This window comes from Pseudonaja textilis, chromosome 7 (assembly GCF_049901715.1).
Source record: "Pseudonaja textilis isolate UNSWEBS1 chromosome 7, rPseTex1.2, whole genome shotgun sequence".
NCBI lineage: Eukaryota > Metazoa > Chordata > Lepidosauria > Squamata > Elapidae > Pseudonaja > Pseudonaja textilis.
In genome coordinates, this window is record NC_141996.1 from 610,893 (window position 1) to 627,692 (window position 16,800).

At 51.6% G+C, this 16,800-nt stretch overlaps 1 protein-coding gene across 1 annotated transcript in view; it reads left to right on the forward strand.

Annotated features, from left to right (window-relative positions):
* NUP98 (nucleoporin 98 and 96 precursor) overlaps positions 1-16,800 on the forward strand; it is a 36,632-nt gene that overhangs the window by 738 nt on the left and 19,094 nt on the right. The window contains 13 exon segments of the mRNA XM_087936863.1: positions 2,509-2,611; positions 3,523-3,624; positions 3,718-3,897; positions 5,849-5,988; positions 7,565-7,672; positions 8,212-8,395; positions 8,834-8,994; positions 10,089-10,226; positions 10,789-10,870; positions 12,025-12,117; positions 14,072-14,212; positions 14,397-14,530; positions 15,244-15,431. Of these exon segments, the coding sequence (XP_087792989.1) occupies positions 2,536-2,611; positions 3,523-3,624; positions 3,718-3,897; positions 5,849-5,988; positions 7,565-7,672; positions 8,212-8,395; positions 8,834-8,994; positions 10,089-10,226; positions 10,789-10,870; positions 12,025-12,117; positions 14,072-14,212; positions 14,397-14,530; positions 15,244-15,431 (1,727 nt within the window). The 5' untranslated portion in view covers positions 2,509-2,535.

Sequence of the window (16,800 nt, forward strand, 5' to 3'; positions counted from 1 at the left end):
CCCAGGTTGGAGACCCCTCCCCAGATGCCAATCAGACCTGCCATGGTCGTGGTCCCCCAGGTAGTTCCCCAGCTTGGAAGCCCTTGGAAGGCCCCGGAGAGGAATCCCACCTGCAGGAAGTGGCAGAACCTCCCAGCTCCTCCTCCATCCCGAAGGTGCTTTTTCCCAAAGGCAAGTGGACTTGGTTTCCCCTTGAAGAACTTTCCCTTCTCATCCAAGAAGCATCTTTGGTTCTGACTGGATGGTGGAGGATGAAAGGATTTATAGTGCTTGCAGCCCTCTGGATGGTGACACTCTCCCCCAGAGTCACCTAGATGTTTATCCACGCTCTCGGGGTCACCCGGATCAAAGCGCAAATGGGGTGTGGAACTTTCTTGGGACTGCTGGGAAGACCCGGTTGTAAATAGGAGATAGTTGATGTCTGTCCCTTTGAACTCTGTTGAGGGAGAGGGCTGTTCGACCTTACTGTAGGTGCCCTCTTTGAAACCCTGGAAAGGTGACCCTGAGGGCACCGATAAACCTCCAAGTGGCCTCAACGACTCTCAGAGAGAGCGCTAGCGACCAGAGGACTGCAAGGAATATAACAATAGCACTTAGGCTTATATACCGCTTTACAGTGCTTTACAGCCCTCTAAGCGGTTTACAGCATATTGCCCCCAACAATTTGGGTCCTGCTTTGGGTCAGAATATTTGTAGGTCAAGATTGAACGGTGCAGTCCTTGGTGCTCTCTGAGCTTGGTGGTTTTCTTGCAGATGTTTCATGACCCAACAAGGAAACATAATCAGTGCCAAGGTCAGCGTGTTTCTTCTGTTACTTAGTTGGCCAATGAAACCCTTGCAAGGAAACACCCAAGCTCAGAGAGCACCAAGGACCTCGCCGATTCTGGAATCAAAATCACAAAATATTGATTCTCTATTAGAGAATACCAGAAACAACTTTCCTTGTTTGGAAATAAAGATTCTTACCAGGCAACCCTAAGGAAATTGAGATTGTCTTAATGGTGATTCTGTGGCCTTAAATAATTCAAAAGTTTAGCCACGTGGCTAAACATAATCAAACTGAGCTTTTCTAGCAGTGAAACTACATATAAAAGGCCAAAGATTTTATCAGCAACCTTTGGATTTTGCAGTAAAGTGTTTTGTTACATTTGGTTACTAATTGCATTAATTTTGGGGTAAATCAAATTGATTCTTGCTAATCATCAGCAAACTCTTACTAGATGTCAACAGCCTGTTGGAGTTGAATTCTTTGGACTTGCTTGCGCTGAGATTAGAACAGAGGCCGGCATTTCCATGCTGTAATTGGACCATTCAGCTGCTTATGCTTGGTTGATGGTCTAATCTGGGCTGGGAAGAACCAGCACTGCCTGCTCCATTGTGCCTTATAAAGGCATTTTCTAGTAGCATCTGGGTGGCCCCGCTGTGCGTGGGAAGGTTCTTTGAAATACGATTGTCTGAGATTTGGGGGGAGCATTGTGAATGGCAGGGGAAGGTTGACAGCACTAAGGAAAATGGGACATACAGCTGCTTGCATCATCATAAGCTAGAATATTTTACAACGTAAGAGGTTGGCACATAGGTCTCTTTCTGTCTTGAGTCCAGAGGAGAAGCATTTGGGACATTCTGGAAATACTTTTGCCCTAAAGATACTCTGTATGCCATTTCTGTATGAATTTAATGCTCGGCATCCAATCGGAATCCGTCACCAGGACCAGAGAGTTTTCGGACTCATGCTGGAGTCCATCCTCAGGGACCTTCTCTGAATGTGTTCTTTGGGCTGTTCCTTCTGTGTGTAGTATTTATATGGTGCCTAGTTGTGTGTATGCGTGTGTCTTTTAGATGTTGATTGGGGCGTTGATGGCTGACTATTGTTGACTGTTGTTTTCTTGTGCTTCCAAACCCTCCCTCCCTAAGTATTTGACACGCTGGTAGTAAATCAGCTTTCTTGCTGACTGAGGAGGGGGCCTGTTTCTCAGGCATCAATCAGCTGTTTTTGTCTCTCTCATCCAACAATCTTAGTGGCTGCAAAATTGAACGTGCATCCTTGTGTATTGCAATGTGAAGCTACCCATGTATGTTATAACAATTCCTTTTATTTTTAATAATAGTCCCCTATGATCATTATTTCCAAGACTCCCAGCAGTCCGTTATTCGATGCTTTTGTGAATCTGAGCCAGATGTAGGCTGAACAGTTTTGTCCTCTCAAATAGCATTTTTCTCTTACACTTTAAGATGCCCAACATTTTTTTTAAATCCAGCTTGCTTCACATGTATTCATCATTTTCTCACGAGTTCAAAAGATACACCGAAATATAAACTAACCACGTAGCCAGGGTTTGCACAGTGCCCCCAGTTGAATCGGGATCAGCTCATAACTCTATGGCCATTGATGGCAAGAGGGACCGGTTAGTGATTTGCAAGTTTATCAATTTTGGGCGGGGACGGATGGATGGACGGACTCCTGAGACAATCTAAGTTTGTCTAAAGTTGTTATTTTTTCTTTTCTAGGTTTTGAGACACTGAAATATCTTCAACATGTTTAATAAATCTTACGGAACGCCTTTTGGCGGCACCACAGGGGGATTTGGGACAACTTCGACTTTCGGACAGAGTAAGTGACTGAGGACGGAGGGACATTTGGCCCAGGTGGGTCGTTCTCTCTCTGAACGACGGTTTGAGGTTTTAATTCTGTGTTTAGCCTCCTCTCCCATGGAAATGCTGTAACAACTTATTCTAAATTTTAATGGAGTGTTATCTTTGTGAACTACATAGAGGAGAACATTATTTGGCAGCCTTAACATGGAATGTAGAACATTTTCTTTACAAGTGGTCCTCAATTCACCACAGTTTGTTTAGTGACCGTTTCAAGTTACGGCACTGGAAGAAAAAGGTCACGTATGCCCACTTTTCACACTTACAAGCCTCGAAGCATTCCCAGGGTCTCGAGACCAAAATTTGGATGTTCAGCAACTGGTTCACATTTTATGACAGTCGCAGTGCCCTGAGTCGCATGATCCCCTTTTGGGACCTTCTGACAACCGACGTCAACAGGGAAGCCAGTTTCGCTTAATAGCTGTATTCCTAACTTAACAACTGCAGTGACTCACTTAACAACTGCGGCACGAAAGCGGGTAAAGGCGGGACAAAGCTCACTTCCCAATTGTCTTGCTTAGCAATGGAAGTTTTGGGCTCCGTTGGGGTCGCCCCTTGAGGACTGTGTGCATAGCGTGAATACAGGCGGGATGGAAGGGAGATAAAAGCTGCTTGTTTAACCTTTTGTTTATTAAATGGGGTAAGCCCTCCAAACGTTTGCCCATCCAAAGCCCTTTTTATTGATCACACCCCTGGAGCCCCGGGGGTCAGAAAGAGGGGACTTCAAACCCACCCTGCGCTCGTGGAAGAAAAGCCTGCAGTCCGGCCTGAACGTGGTTTTGGCTTCCTGCCGCTCGGCTGTGGCCCTGACAGCCTCTGAGCCAGTTCCCTTTGTTCCCCACCCCCATCCCCCCTCTCCCTGCTTTGCAGATACTGGCTTTGGGACGACCAGCGGAGGAGCCTTCGGGACGTCCGCCTTCGGATCCAGTAACAATGCCGGGGGGCTCTTCGGTAGCACTCAGACCAAGCCAGGTACACTGATTCTCCCCTTTTGGTGTGTTCCCCCGCCCCGCATTCCCCTTCCCCTCTCGGGTGCCTGACCGGAGGGCTTCTTTTCGGTTGCAGGAGGGCTCTTCGGGGCAAGTACTTTCAGCCAGCCGGCCACGTCGTCCACTAGTACCGGTTTTGGTTTCGGCACGTCCACTGGAACTTCCAGCAGCCTGTTTGGGACCGCCAGCACAGGGGGAGGCCTCTTCTCAAACCAGAGCAATGCCTTTGCCCAGAACAAGCCGGTGGGGTTTGGCAGTGAGTATGGCTGACTCTGAAGGAGCTTGGAAATGCCGTGGGCGGGGGGAGGCATTTCTGCTTTGCAGCACTGAGCAAAAGAGCCGCCTCTTCCAAATCCTGACGGACACTCCTGAGCACCTTTGAGGGAAGAGACTTGGAGCCAGGGGTACTGTTGGCAAATGGAGGTTTTTAAGGTTCGCAGAGCTTGTGTTAGGCACGAGGAACGAGAACAACGAACACCCTGAGCTGATCAGAGAAGGCAGTGGTTGTTTTTTATTGCTAGTTGCCTATTCACAAGTATCTCGCCCGACTAGCTGTACTCCCTTGGGAGCAACCAGATAAAGGATTTTAGGGGAGGGGGCCCAGGTCTTCCCCCTTGCAAGGATTCCTGGCTGGCCGGTCTCTTCACCCAACCCGACCCCAACTCTGGCTGCAGGTGCCACCACATCCTGATAGCCAACTCAGCTTTCTAACTCTAGTAAAATAAAAATAGGTGAACCAGTGTATTGACCGAAGATTCTGTTCGGTCAAGGAGTCAAAATCAGCACGGTTAGAAATACCAAGTGAAATATTGTAAAACATCCCATCCTCTCCCTTTCCCACTTTGGATCCCCGTTGCGAGGGCGGTTCAGCCTCCTGCTGAATTCTCTGTCCCTCTAACTCTGCCTGTGCTCTTTTGGCCAGCAGCTGCAAGGAGGACTCTGTTAGACCAGCCCAAGAACCTGACCTTGGTCAAATGTGTAACAGGAAGAAATAGTCCCGCAAGACTAATAATAATAACCACCTGCTCACAACCTGTTTTTAAGGCCAGCTTTAGTGGAGTACTGTCAGCAGGGACACGGCTATTCCGACAAAGTTTTGATTCTCTTCTGTATATTTATTATCTATCTTATTATCTTATCTATCTACTGTCTAAATATATAAGCGAAAGGCCCCTCACGCATCATCACAAAAATCTCCAGAACCATAAAGCCTACAAACTTGAAATTCAGCCCGTAGGTTCCTCTTGGCTTCTAGGGGCTCCCTAAGAAAGGATTTTTCCAAAGGACCCTCAGAGCATTTAGAGTATTTCCTATGTTATTATTATTATTAACACCCTCTGATGCTAAGGAGTTCTCCTCCCCCTCCCCACCTGGAAAGAAATCTCTTCCAAAGGCAAAACACAAGCAGAGGAGTTTCAGTTTCACAGCAGCACCAAGCAGCTTTTAATACAGAAAAGTTGAGCTAGGTCACGCCCAGGCTCCTTGCTGTCTCCTTCTTGCTCACACAGCAAATAATGTTTCAGTTTCCAAACAGCCCTCAACTCTCACACACTGACAAGACACTAGCCAGGTGAATATCACTGGAGGCTGGTAGGCAGAGACACAATTCCCCTCCCCCTTTATTTTCCTTCCCCAAAACTAAGCCCCACCATGTAGTTTTGTAGCGAAGCACGGATATCGAGCCAGTTAAGTATCAGCTGAAGTCGGCGCCTTGTTCATGTGCTGAAGCGTTTTCCCGTTCCTTCGGGTTCCGTGTGTTATTTTCACAAAGTTCATAGCGATGCGAAGTGATGGGCTTGAAAAACCTGCGTTGATATCCTTATTAATTAGGAAGGATTTATTTATCACACTTAGAAACTGCCCACTTGCCTCACTGAGGGACTCTGGAGAGTGTACAGATCACAGCCCTTGCGCAAAATTGAACGTATATCCTCGTTTATTCCTCTCCCCCTCCCCCCCAACACACACACAGACAAATATGTAGGGAAATTGCCCCCATCCCCGAATAAAAGACCCCGGACTCTCTTTTAATCTCTGGTGGTGGGTGGAAGGGAGTGCTTATTCATCCCTGGTCAGGCTGATCTGTGACTCAGTTCTCCTTGAATTGAAGCGTTACAAGGTCCATCAGGTATTCAATTGTGTAAAAAAAAAGATTACTTTTATCCCTGATACATTTGGACATGGCTTTTATTTGTTTTCTTTTTCAGATTTTGGGACAAGCACCAGCAGCGGAGGGTTGTTTGGCACCACAAACACAACCTCCAACCCATTTGGGGGCACATCTGGCTCCCTTTTTGGGTCTACAAGCTTTTCGGCCGTCCCTACTGGCACCACGATTAAGTTCAACGTAAGCCCTGCCCGCGTGCCCTTTTAGCGCATTTCAGCTTTCCTGCCAAAGTCCCTTCCTTCCTTGATGTCATTCACTGCCCTAGATAAGAGAAGAAGAAGACTTCGTATTTACCGCGATTCCCAGGAAGGCTGACTTATCTATCCCCTCTCAGACACCTGTCCCTCCATATGGGCCGGCAGGACAGTATTTAATTTAGGGTTAGGAAGTTCTTGTCAAGATGTCCTGCAGGGACGTATGATGGAGAATCTGGGTTAATTTTGCTGCTCTGGAAAATGCCCAATACCGAACGTTGTCAAAAGTTCTATTTGGGTGTAAATTATTTGAAGAAGGGAGCCTGAGAATAACAGCCGTGCCTCTCATTGTGGGGTCCTCGGTGGTTTTCTTCCAGACATTTCATGACCGAATTAGGGAACCTCATCAGTGCTGGAAGAGGGCGGGTTTTGTGGCGGGGAGGAGGACTGTGGGGTCCTTGGTGCTTTCCGCTGGTTTCCTTGCAGGCCTTCCAGCTGGGTAACCTCAGTGGGGGAAGTGGGGGGTTTGCTGTCTGCTCATGCACGGATGGCCTGGCCGGTCGGTGTTGGGGGTTTTCCCGTGATTCCTTGATTGGGGGGTTGTTTGCTGCTGCTTTGCTGGTCTAGTATTAATGTTGCTGTGGGTCTCTGCTTAGCTGGGTGTGGATGGCTGGCGAGGAGGCAAGTCACTGAAGATAAACCAAGAACAAACCTCGCCCATTTCCAGCACTGATGTTGTGACCTAGTTGGGCAGTGAAACGTCTGCAAGAAAGCCGCTGATCTCAGAGAGCAAAAGGCCCCCTGGTTCAACCCCGAGCTTCAGATATTCCCTTATAGTGGTGCTGCTCCTCTCTTGATGTTGCTCCTGGCAGGATCACAACGGGGGCTTTGCGTCTAGAAATGATCAACTCAGGCCTCAGACCAAGCCAAGGATGCGAGGCAGGTCGCTGAGTAAGACCTTGGAAAGCGGCTGCCAGCCAGAGCAGGTTGCCCTGTCCAGTGCCGTATTCTCCCCCCGCCCCCCAATATTCTGCCTCGGCCTCTGGTGAGGAGGAGGAAGGTGGGGGGTGCTTCCTCGGCATTGCTTGAGGTAGGGCAGGGGGCCCTTTAAGGGGTGGATGGAACCGCCAACCTTGAGGGTTCTGTAGCAGTTGATGAAGTAGAAGATGGCGAGATCGGCTAAACGGGGGGTCTTGGGCCTCTGCCGAGGGGGGAGGGGGGGCTTTCCTGCTCACATTCCATCTGAAAGGACGGCAGCAGACAGAAGCAGAACCATGAAGGCTGCCTTCCAGGTAGGAAAGGCAGAACTGGGAGCGTGGCCGTCCGCAAGGAGGGGCTGTGACCTACCCTGCAGAGCAAGGCAAGGGGCATCCAGAGGGCACATGCAGTGACCCTCAGAAAGGCAACCTAGGCCTGCAGGCTGACTGGTACCCTAGCACGGTTTCCCGGGTCCTGGGTCAAAACCTTCAGGCCTTGGAGCCCACTTGCAGGCCCGCAAGTCACCGCCAGTGCGTGGCTCCTTGCAATTTCAGTGAAGAGTCCATTTGTCGTTTCTCTCCCAGGCACCAAACGGTACGGACACCATGGTCAAGTCTGGCGTCAGCACCAACATCAGCACCAAGCACCAGTGCATCACTGCTATGAAGGAGTATGAGAGCAAATCGCTCGAGGTCAGCGAGGGTTGTGGGCCCTGGGTGGCCACAGAGAAGAGGAGGGGAAGGCTGCAGAAGGCCGGGCGAGTAGCAGTGGGTGGGAGCTGAGCCGAGGGGAGAAGCAGCCCAGAACTTGGGAGGAATTTCCTGACCGTGAGAACAATTAATCGATGGAATGATTTGCCTTCAGAGTTCTGGGAGCCCCATCGCGGGAGGCTTTCCAGGGGAGACCGCGCAGCCCCTTGTCTGAAATGCTGTAGGGTCTCTTGCTCAAGCAGGGGGCTGGACTAGAAGACCTCCAAAGCCCTTTCCGATCCTGGTATTCCGCGTTCTGCTTGAATAAAGCCCAGCTGGAGGGATTCGCACCACTCTTCAGCCCCGTTCTAGCTTAGCTGCACCTTCACCCAGGGTCAGAACAGCCAGGCAGAGTTGGGAGCCCTTTGGGAGCAGCGTCCCTTTCCAGAACCCACCCCCGGGCATTCGGAGGCTGCGCTTCCTGCGTTTGGAAGGTCAGAGCCCGGGGAAGGTGACCCTCTGCGTGCTCCTTTCTCCCTCAGGAGCTCCGCCTGGAAGACTACCAGGCCAACAGGAAAGGCCCCACCAACCCAGTGGGAGCTGGAGCCACGCCGGGCTTGTTTGGATCGTCCACCGCTACGTCCAGCGCGGCCACAGGACTCTTCGGCTCCTCCACCACCAACACGGGATTTTCGTACGGGGCAAATAAAACACCATTCGGAACCAGTAAGTATTCCTGGACTGTCTTGCTGTGGCCAAGCTGGTTTTTTTAAAAAAATGCTCTCAACTTTAGTGCTGTTGCTACAGTCTTTGGTCTGCAGGGTTTCCCAACCTTGGCCACTTTAAGTCCACTTGAAGGTGGACTTCATCTCCCAGAATTCCCCAGCCAGCCGCGTTGAAGTCCACCCTGTCTTGAAAGCGGCCACGGTTGGGAAACCTCCCCCCTGCCTGAAGGGTATCTGCCTGTCACTGCATTGGTCCTGGGTCGTCCCAAACCACCAGAGAATTTCTCCAGGCAGAAGTCCCAAAGCAGAGGGGAGGGCAAGCCAGCGGCGCTGCTGTTTGGAGCCCACACCCTCTGGGTGCTTCGACAACCCCCCCCCCCCAGCTGGTTCCAGGAGGGGACTGCAAAAAGCCGTAAGAAGGGTCACCTCTGTGTTGCAGGTACCACTGGTTTTGGCACAGGAACCGGAGGTCTCTTCGGCTCGACTCAGCAGACGCCCAGCCTCTTCAATAAACCTTTTGGTCAGCCCACCACAGCCCCAAACACGGGCTTCTCCTTCACCAACACCAGCACCCTCGGGCAGCCCAACACAAACACGATGGTAAGGAGGGTCGCGTTCTGGAAAGCTCTAAGGGGGGAGGGGCACGGTGACTTCTGGGACACTCCTGCCCCGTCTTTCACTGAACTCTGGAAGAATAGTTCAGACCTTCCTCTTAGCACTCGGCCATGGGGTGGCTGGTAGGGACCGATAGGCGAGAATAGTTGTAGCTCAGGGTTGAATTTTGGGGGTCCTTGGTGCTCTCTGAACTTGGTGGTTTCCTTGCCAGCGTTTCGTGACCTAACTAGGGAACGTTTGAAGTATTTCTAGCAGGACTTCCAGGTTCTGGGACAGCCTTGTTCCCTGGGCAACTTGCACGGTTAGTTTTTCTTGCCATGTTCATGGACCGGACGGGGTTGCTTATCTGTGTCGTATCACATGGGTGGGTGTATGCATAATTTTGGATGAATGAATGTACGTGTGTTTATTTTGTCGTGTTTATGTAGTTTATATTGGAGGGGGTGGCCCTTTGAGAGCTGCATGCAACGAAATTTCACTTGAATCTATGCCGCTTAGTCTACATTCAAAGTGACAATGAAGTTGTTATTCTATTCTATTCTCTGTATTCTATTTTCTATTCAATTCCCTACTCCAATTCTACTCTCTATTCTAACTTCATCAGTACTAAGGATGTTCCCTAGTTTGGTTCTAAAATGTCTTCAAAAAGCCCATCAAGCTCAGAGAACACCCCACGGTCATCGTCCTTCTCTTCTCCACAAACCCCATCCCCTGTTAACCCTGATGACGTTCCCTAGTTGGGTCATGAAACGTCTGCAAGAAACCCACCAAGCTCAGAGAGCACCAAGGACCCTCACAGTTCAACCCTGAGTGGTTGGACAACCATTTGTCCGAAATGTTATAAAGTCTCCTGCTTAAGCAGGAGAGGGTGGACTAGAAGACCTCTACGATCCCTCCCAACTCCATAAGTTCTTCCTTAGTTCAGCTCCTGCCCAGTTCAGCTGGATCACCTCAAGCCCCAGCAGAGTGGGTTTCTGTGTGTGTGTGTTTGAGGGCGGGACATGTTTCCTGGTCTCTCTCCCCTGCTTTTGGGGTCCTTTGCAAAGGAGCTCTGCCTCAACGTTGCCTGTCCTTCCCAGGGCTTGTTTGGAGCTGCCCAGCCCACACAGACGGGAGGCCTTTTTGGCACAACGGCCAATACCAACACAGCAGCTGCGTTTGGAACAGGAACCGGACTCTTTGGGCAGCCCAACACCGGCTTCGGTGTCGGTGGCTCGGTACGTGGACTGACCTTTTAGTGTTCTGGAGGCTGCGGTTCTCGGGCGAAAAAGGAAGCTTTGCAGGCAGGACGATATTTATTTCCTGGTAGAGTCACCTGTAAAAGTGATCCAGGTTAGCCAAAGGCCCTCAGCTTTTATGACAGGAAGTATCCTTGTCCACAATTCCCTCGTGAGTGTTAAGAAGCAGCACTAAACAAATGAGGACTAGAATCCCAGCTAGGACAAGACTGCACAGCTCCCTGCTTTGCTTGCCCCGTGTGTGTGTGTGTGTGTGTGTATGTGTGCAAAGGGCACTTCTTTTGGGCCTGCTCTGGCCCAAAACTAGACCTTGTCTCTTCCTTCCTCTAGTCTTGGGTAGGGAGTTTTGGGGCAGAAGGGCAGCGGCAGTCTGGCCTGGCTGCTGTCCTGCAGGAAGGAGAGAGTAATTTTTTAGCTGCCTTTCCTGATTGTATGTCGTCCACAAATTGCAAAAAGAGAGAGAGAGAGAGAGAGAGATGCTTTTTCTGGGGGCTTGCATTCGTAAAAGTTACACAACGGTCTTATTTTTGTGTGTGTCCAGTCTCTCTTTAGTAACAAGACCGGAGGCTTTGGCACCACGACCACCAGCGCACCCTCGTTCGGGACGACAACTGGATTTTTTGGTAAGCAACGAAACGGAGTTCTCCGGAGCTCTTCCGGTCTTTTGTGTGTTTCACCCGGTCGGAACACAGAGGCAGGGATGGGCCACTAGGACAACTTTTCGAGCTAGGCCGGCTCCAGAGTACTGGGTTGAAGTCCACAGCTCGTAAAGTTGTCCTAGTGGCCCACCCTTGAGTCCCTGGTCACCAAGGATGGTCTGATCTGGAATTTCAGGCAGGATTTTTGCCTTTCCAGCTGTGTGTTGAAAATAGGGGCTTGTGACTGGCTAATCTCCTCCTCCTCTCCTGGGAGCGCGAGCTTGTTTAATCTCCCTGCTGCTAAGAATTTTGGCAGGTATCTATCGATATAAAAGGTAGTCCTCACCTTACAACAATTCGTTGAGTGACTGAAGTTACAATGGCACTGAAAAAAATGTGACTTACAATTGGTGGATTTTTTGTACATTATGAGCATTGCCGTACATCCAGGTCATGTGATCAAAATTCAGGCGCTTGGCAACCGGCTCGTATTTATATTTATGGTTGCAGCATCCGGGGGTCACACCTGATCCCCTTTTGTGACCGTCTGACAAGCAAATTCAACGCATGCAGGGATTTGCTTAACAGCTGCGTCAAGAAAAGTCATCAAGTGAGACAAATGTCTCACTTAGCAAGAGAAACGTATGGGCTCAGTTGTGGTCCATAAATCGAGGGCTACCTGTGCCAGAGGGCTCGGCCCCAGGAAGGACGAGCAGACCGTTGGGCCAGTTGCCCCTCTCTTCGTTTGTATGTCTGGAGTGGAGTTTCCTGACACCGGACCTGAGAGTCAGCGCAAAGGGGCCTTGTGGGCTTTTGTTATCGGGAAAACAAGGACCGGGGGATCCCTGCTTGGATTCCAGGCCCTCCCTGCGCCACCTTCTCCGTGCTAGGGCTACGCAGGTGGCACTCCTAAAGGCTAGGGCAGGTTATAGAACTGACATTGGGTTGGATTCCGGTTTAAGTATTATTTCTTGAAGTTACAGACAGAAACATCGTAAGTTGCAGGTCACCTTAGACTTACGACAATAAATTGAACTCCGAAGACTTGGCGGGGTTCCTCCCGCCCGTCGAGGCCCAGGACACCAGCAGGCGTCCTGGTCGGAGCCCCGGGAAAGCCACCAACCCTCCTTCTCTCCTAGGGTTCAATACCAACGCCACGGGAAACAGCCTCTTTGGAAACAAGCCTGCAACCGGGGCGCTGGGTCCAGGCCTCGGGGCAGGATTTGGGACAGGTAAGATTGGGGGGCTCTCGGCTTGGGGCGCGTTTGACCTTCGTTCCTTCTGGAAAGTTCAGCCAGGAATTGGGGCGCCATAGAGATTCACTGAGCAAAGCATCGGTAGCCTCAGACCACCCCAGTTGTTGTTTTTTTCCTCCACCATCAGCTTCTTCATCTATTATTATTATTACTACTAATTATTACACATTTGTTCCGGTTGCCCCCAAAGTGCTTTTTCAAGAGGCAACCGGATTATCTTTGCTTTTCCTTAAGGCCTTTCACTTCTCACCCAAGAAGGTTCTTCAGCTCTCCCTAAATGGTGGGGAATGGAAGGATTTATACTCCTTGCAGTCCTCTGGTCTTTAGCACTCTCTCTCTCTCTCTCCGAGAGCCGTTGAGGCCACTTGGAGGGTTTGGCCTCGAGGTCACCTGGATCGGAGCGCAAACGGATGCGGAGCCTTTCTGGACCTGCTGAAAGGACTGTGTTGTAAAAGAGGAGGTGGGGAGGTGGGGTGTGCGGTACCCCCTCCCTCTGTGGAGAGAGTGCGGTTCAACCTTCCCGCAGAAGAGAGGCCTCTTTGAAACCCTGAGAAGGTGAACGAGGTGACCCTGACCTCCAACTGACCTCAGCAACTCTCAGAGAGAGCACTAACAACCAGAGGACTGCAAGGAACGTGACCTTTCCATGCTTCACCGTTCAGTCCGAACTGAAGCAGCTTCTGGAATGAGAAGTGAAATGTCTTCAAGGCAAAAACGTGAGAATATCCAGTTGCCTCTTGAAAGAGCCCTTTGGGGACAACCATGGCCTGGATGACGGAGAATCTCCGCAGGCTTTTGGTTCTCATTTTGTTCCATTTTACCGAAACGGAAAGAGTAAAAACCGGCTCCTGTTCCGTAAGGCCAAAAACAGTTTTCAGCCCAATCAACGGATGACTTGAAGCCAATTACAATCCCGTTGGGATGGATTCCTCACCAGTAATGGTGTCTTGGCGCTTAGCTGCCAGCCGGGCTCCCCATAGATACAGCTGTGGGGGTTATAAAAGACCACCCCAGCCCACCCCTGGCTCTCCCAGCCAGCTCTCCCAGTGAATCTACACAGGCAGAAAGAGGACCTGGATGGGGGTGGAAAAACCACCCTGGGGAGGTGAAAGGGGCTGCAACAATTTATCAGATGATCGGCGTATAACACGCACTTTTTCCCCTGAAAATAGGGGCAAATGATGTTGCGTGTTATACGCCGATGTCCCTGCTCCCAGTAATGCCTAGCGGCGGCGCAGGCCGTGACGCTGCGCCCGCCGCATATTAAAGGGAATGCGTGTTATACGCCTGTGCGTGTTATACGCCGATAAATACGGTAAGTCCAGAAGGTCCAGATGATGGAAGCAGCCCCTCATTTTCTGAGGTAGGAGGAGGAGGAGGAGGAGGAGAAACAACGGCAGGACAATTGGACTTGCCAGGTTGTGTTATTAGAGCCGAACCGAATCAAGGCAGTTTTCGCCTTCCTGTGGGGTTGGCTGCAGGGTCAGCTGCAGCTCGTGAAGCAAAAGGAGTAGAAGCAGTTGGGCTTTTGTTCCGCTCCGTCGTGCTTTCCGTCATTCTCTGGGAGGTTTAGAATGCCCAAAGCATTATTGGCATCTAACCCCCAACAACGGGGATCCTCACTGGACCGACCTCGGAAGGAGGGAAGGCCGAGTCCACCTTGAGCATGTCCGGGTCGAACTTCCAGGCTGTGGGCACAGTCGGCCTGCAATTCTGCACCACCAGTGGCTATCCTATGGCTATAACTCCGCAGGGAAGGTGGCCAGGTGTCTCTTTTTCAAAAGAAGTCCGACCAAACCAGCGCTGGCCGGCAGACACCTTTCCCAGGAGCGTCTTAAGACCCTCCGGGGCTTCTTAGGGGAAGGCGCGACTGCCTTGGCGGGTGCTGGTTGGTCACAGTCTCTTCCCCTCTGCCCTCCTCTTTCCACAGCCCTTAATCCAGGGCAGAATTCGCTCTTTGGCAGCACCCAGCCCAAGCTGGGGGGCACACTCGGGACGGGAGCCTTTGGTGCCCCTGGATTTAACACATCAACTGCCACGCTGGGCTTCGGAGCCCCGCAGCCTGCTGTGGGTAAGTTGCTCGTGGCCCCGTAGGGCAACCTCCCCACCTCCTCCTGGCATGCTTGACGCAGCTGGAGGTGGCCTGCCAGCTGTTCTATTCCCCCTCCCCCCAGCGCTGTCAGGGGAGGCCGCCTTTGCCCCGTCCGGTTGAGCGGCCTCCGGTGGGCTCATCCTTGCCTTCTTTTTCCCTTCAGCTCTGACAGACCCCAACGTTTCTGCGGCCCAGCAGGCCGTCCTGCAGCAGCACCTCAACAGCTTGACCTACTCGCCCTTCGGGGACTCGCCCCTCTTCCGGAACCCCATGTCCGACCCAAAGAAGAAGGAGGAGGTAAGGCCAGCGGTGGGATGGGGGGTGTATTACCTCTGGAAAGGCAGCTGGGATAGAACCAGGACCCCACTTAAGGGGAGGGAGCTCCGGCACTCCATAGTCTACACACACGCACACACACACACATAGGGACGGCACAGGGGCCTTTCCTGCTGGCCATCGTTACGGCAGGGAGCCAAACATGGCTGAAGGTAGCACCACGAATGTATTTGAACTGCCCCAGCACCCCAAGAGAAGGAGACGGGGCGGGTGGGTAGGTAGATAAAATAGATAGACAGATAGATATGGTTGGTAGGTAGGTAGATAATACAGATATGGTAGATAGATAGGGAAGGAGGGATGAGGTGGATGATGGATGGATGGATGGACGGATGGACAGACAGACAGACGATAGATGATTGGTAAGTGGGTAGATAATAGCTAGCCAGCTAGATGACCGCTAGGTAGGTAGGTGATAGATGATTGATAGATAACTGACGGTAGATAAATCGATTGATAGATGTTAGGTGACAGACGATTAGGCAGGCAGGTAACACATCAGAAGGGAGCAGTGGCTCCACTTGGGGAGAGAGTGAACTGCTTAAAGTCAATTGTTTAAAACTCTGGACAGGCCTTTCCAGCGTCGCTCAGGCCCAGCCAGCGGGAACCATCCGCCTTGTGAGTGAGAGCGGACGGTCAGCTCCGCATTGTGACGCTTGTTCCTTTCTTCCCAGAGGCTGAAGCCAACCAACCCGGCGGCCCAGAAAGCGCTGACTACCCCGACACATTACAAACTGACTCCCCGCCCGGCAACCCGCGTGCGCCCCAAAGCTTTGCAGACGGGCGGCTCCTCCAAATCCCACCTCTTCGACGGCCTGGATGACGACGAGCCTTCTCTGACCAACGGGGCCTTCATGCCCAAGTTAGTAGCATCCGCCTCTGATCCTTCAGGGTCGTGTTAGGCCAGAGGTCTCCAACTCTGGCCACGTTACAACTCGGGGGACTTCAGCTCCCAGCATTCCCTACCCAGCATAGTTGGCTGGGGAATTCTGGGAGTTGAAGTGCTACAGTCTTAAAGCCGCCATGGTTGGAGACCCCTGTTACAGGCTGAGATTGCCCTCAGCAGTCTGGCTTTGGATCCCAGGTACCAGAGCGAGGGCCTTCAAACTTGGCGCCAGTTTAAGACGGGTGGACTCCCACTCCCAGAATCCCTGAGCTAACGTGACTGGAGGAGGAATTCTGGGAGTGGAAGTCCACAAGCCTTAAAGCTGCCGAGTTTGGAGGCCCCTGTATTAATGCCTGGGCAACTTCTTTGACTTCACTCAATAACTTTTCTCAGCCTTCACGGCTGATCCCAGGACAGCCATTGTAACTGTCCTTCCGGGTTTCTGGGAATCCCTGGCGGGTGGGAGGCTGAGAGGCTCCTGGGCTGTTTTGTAACCCTTGCCTTGTTGAACTGCAGTTGTCGGGATGCCCTGGGAGGATCCGGCTGAAGTTGGGCTGGTACGGAGGGCTTTTTTTCCCCTATGTGTAATCTGAGGCTCAGAATCAGCAACGTGAAATTAGAAGAGAGGAATTGAAGAATGACTTTCTTCTCTGTGGAGTCCTTGGTGCTCTCTGAGCAGATGTTTCGTGACCCAACTGGGTAACATCATCAGTGCTGGAAGGAAGCGGGGTTGTGGAGAGGAGAGGGAAGGAGGAGGGGCAGCAACAGCAGCACCACGACTGTGGAGTCCCTGGTGCTCCCTGAGCTGGGTTGCTTCCCTGGAGACGTTTCATGGCCCAACGAGGGGACACCCTCAGCAGGGAGTCATGGAACGATCTGCAAGAAAACCACCAGCTCAGACCACAACGTGGACTGCATAGTCGTCCTCTTCCTCTCCCTCCTCCCCACAAACTCTTCCCTCCCCCTCCAACTCGCCCTGGTGAGGTTCCCTAGTTGGGTCATGAAACGATCTGCAAGAAAACAAGCCAGCTCAGAGAGCACCAAGGACCCTCCTCCTCCTCCTCCTCCTCTTCTTCCTTCTCCTCCTCTTCCTCCTCCTCCTCTTCCTTCCTCCTCTTCCTCCTCCTCCTCCTCCTCCTCCTCTTCTTCCTTCTCCTCCTCTTCCTTCCTTTCCTCCTCCTCTCCTCCTCCTCCTCCTCCTCCTCTTCCTTCCTTCCTCCTCCTCCTCCTCCTCCTCCTTCCTTCTCCTCTTCTTCCTCTCCTCCTCCTCCTCTTCCCTTCCTCCTCCTCTTCCTTCTCCTCCTCTTCTTCCTTTCCTCCTCCTCCTCTTCTTCCTTCTCCTCCT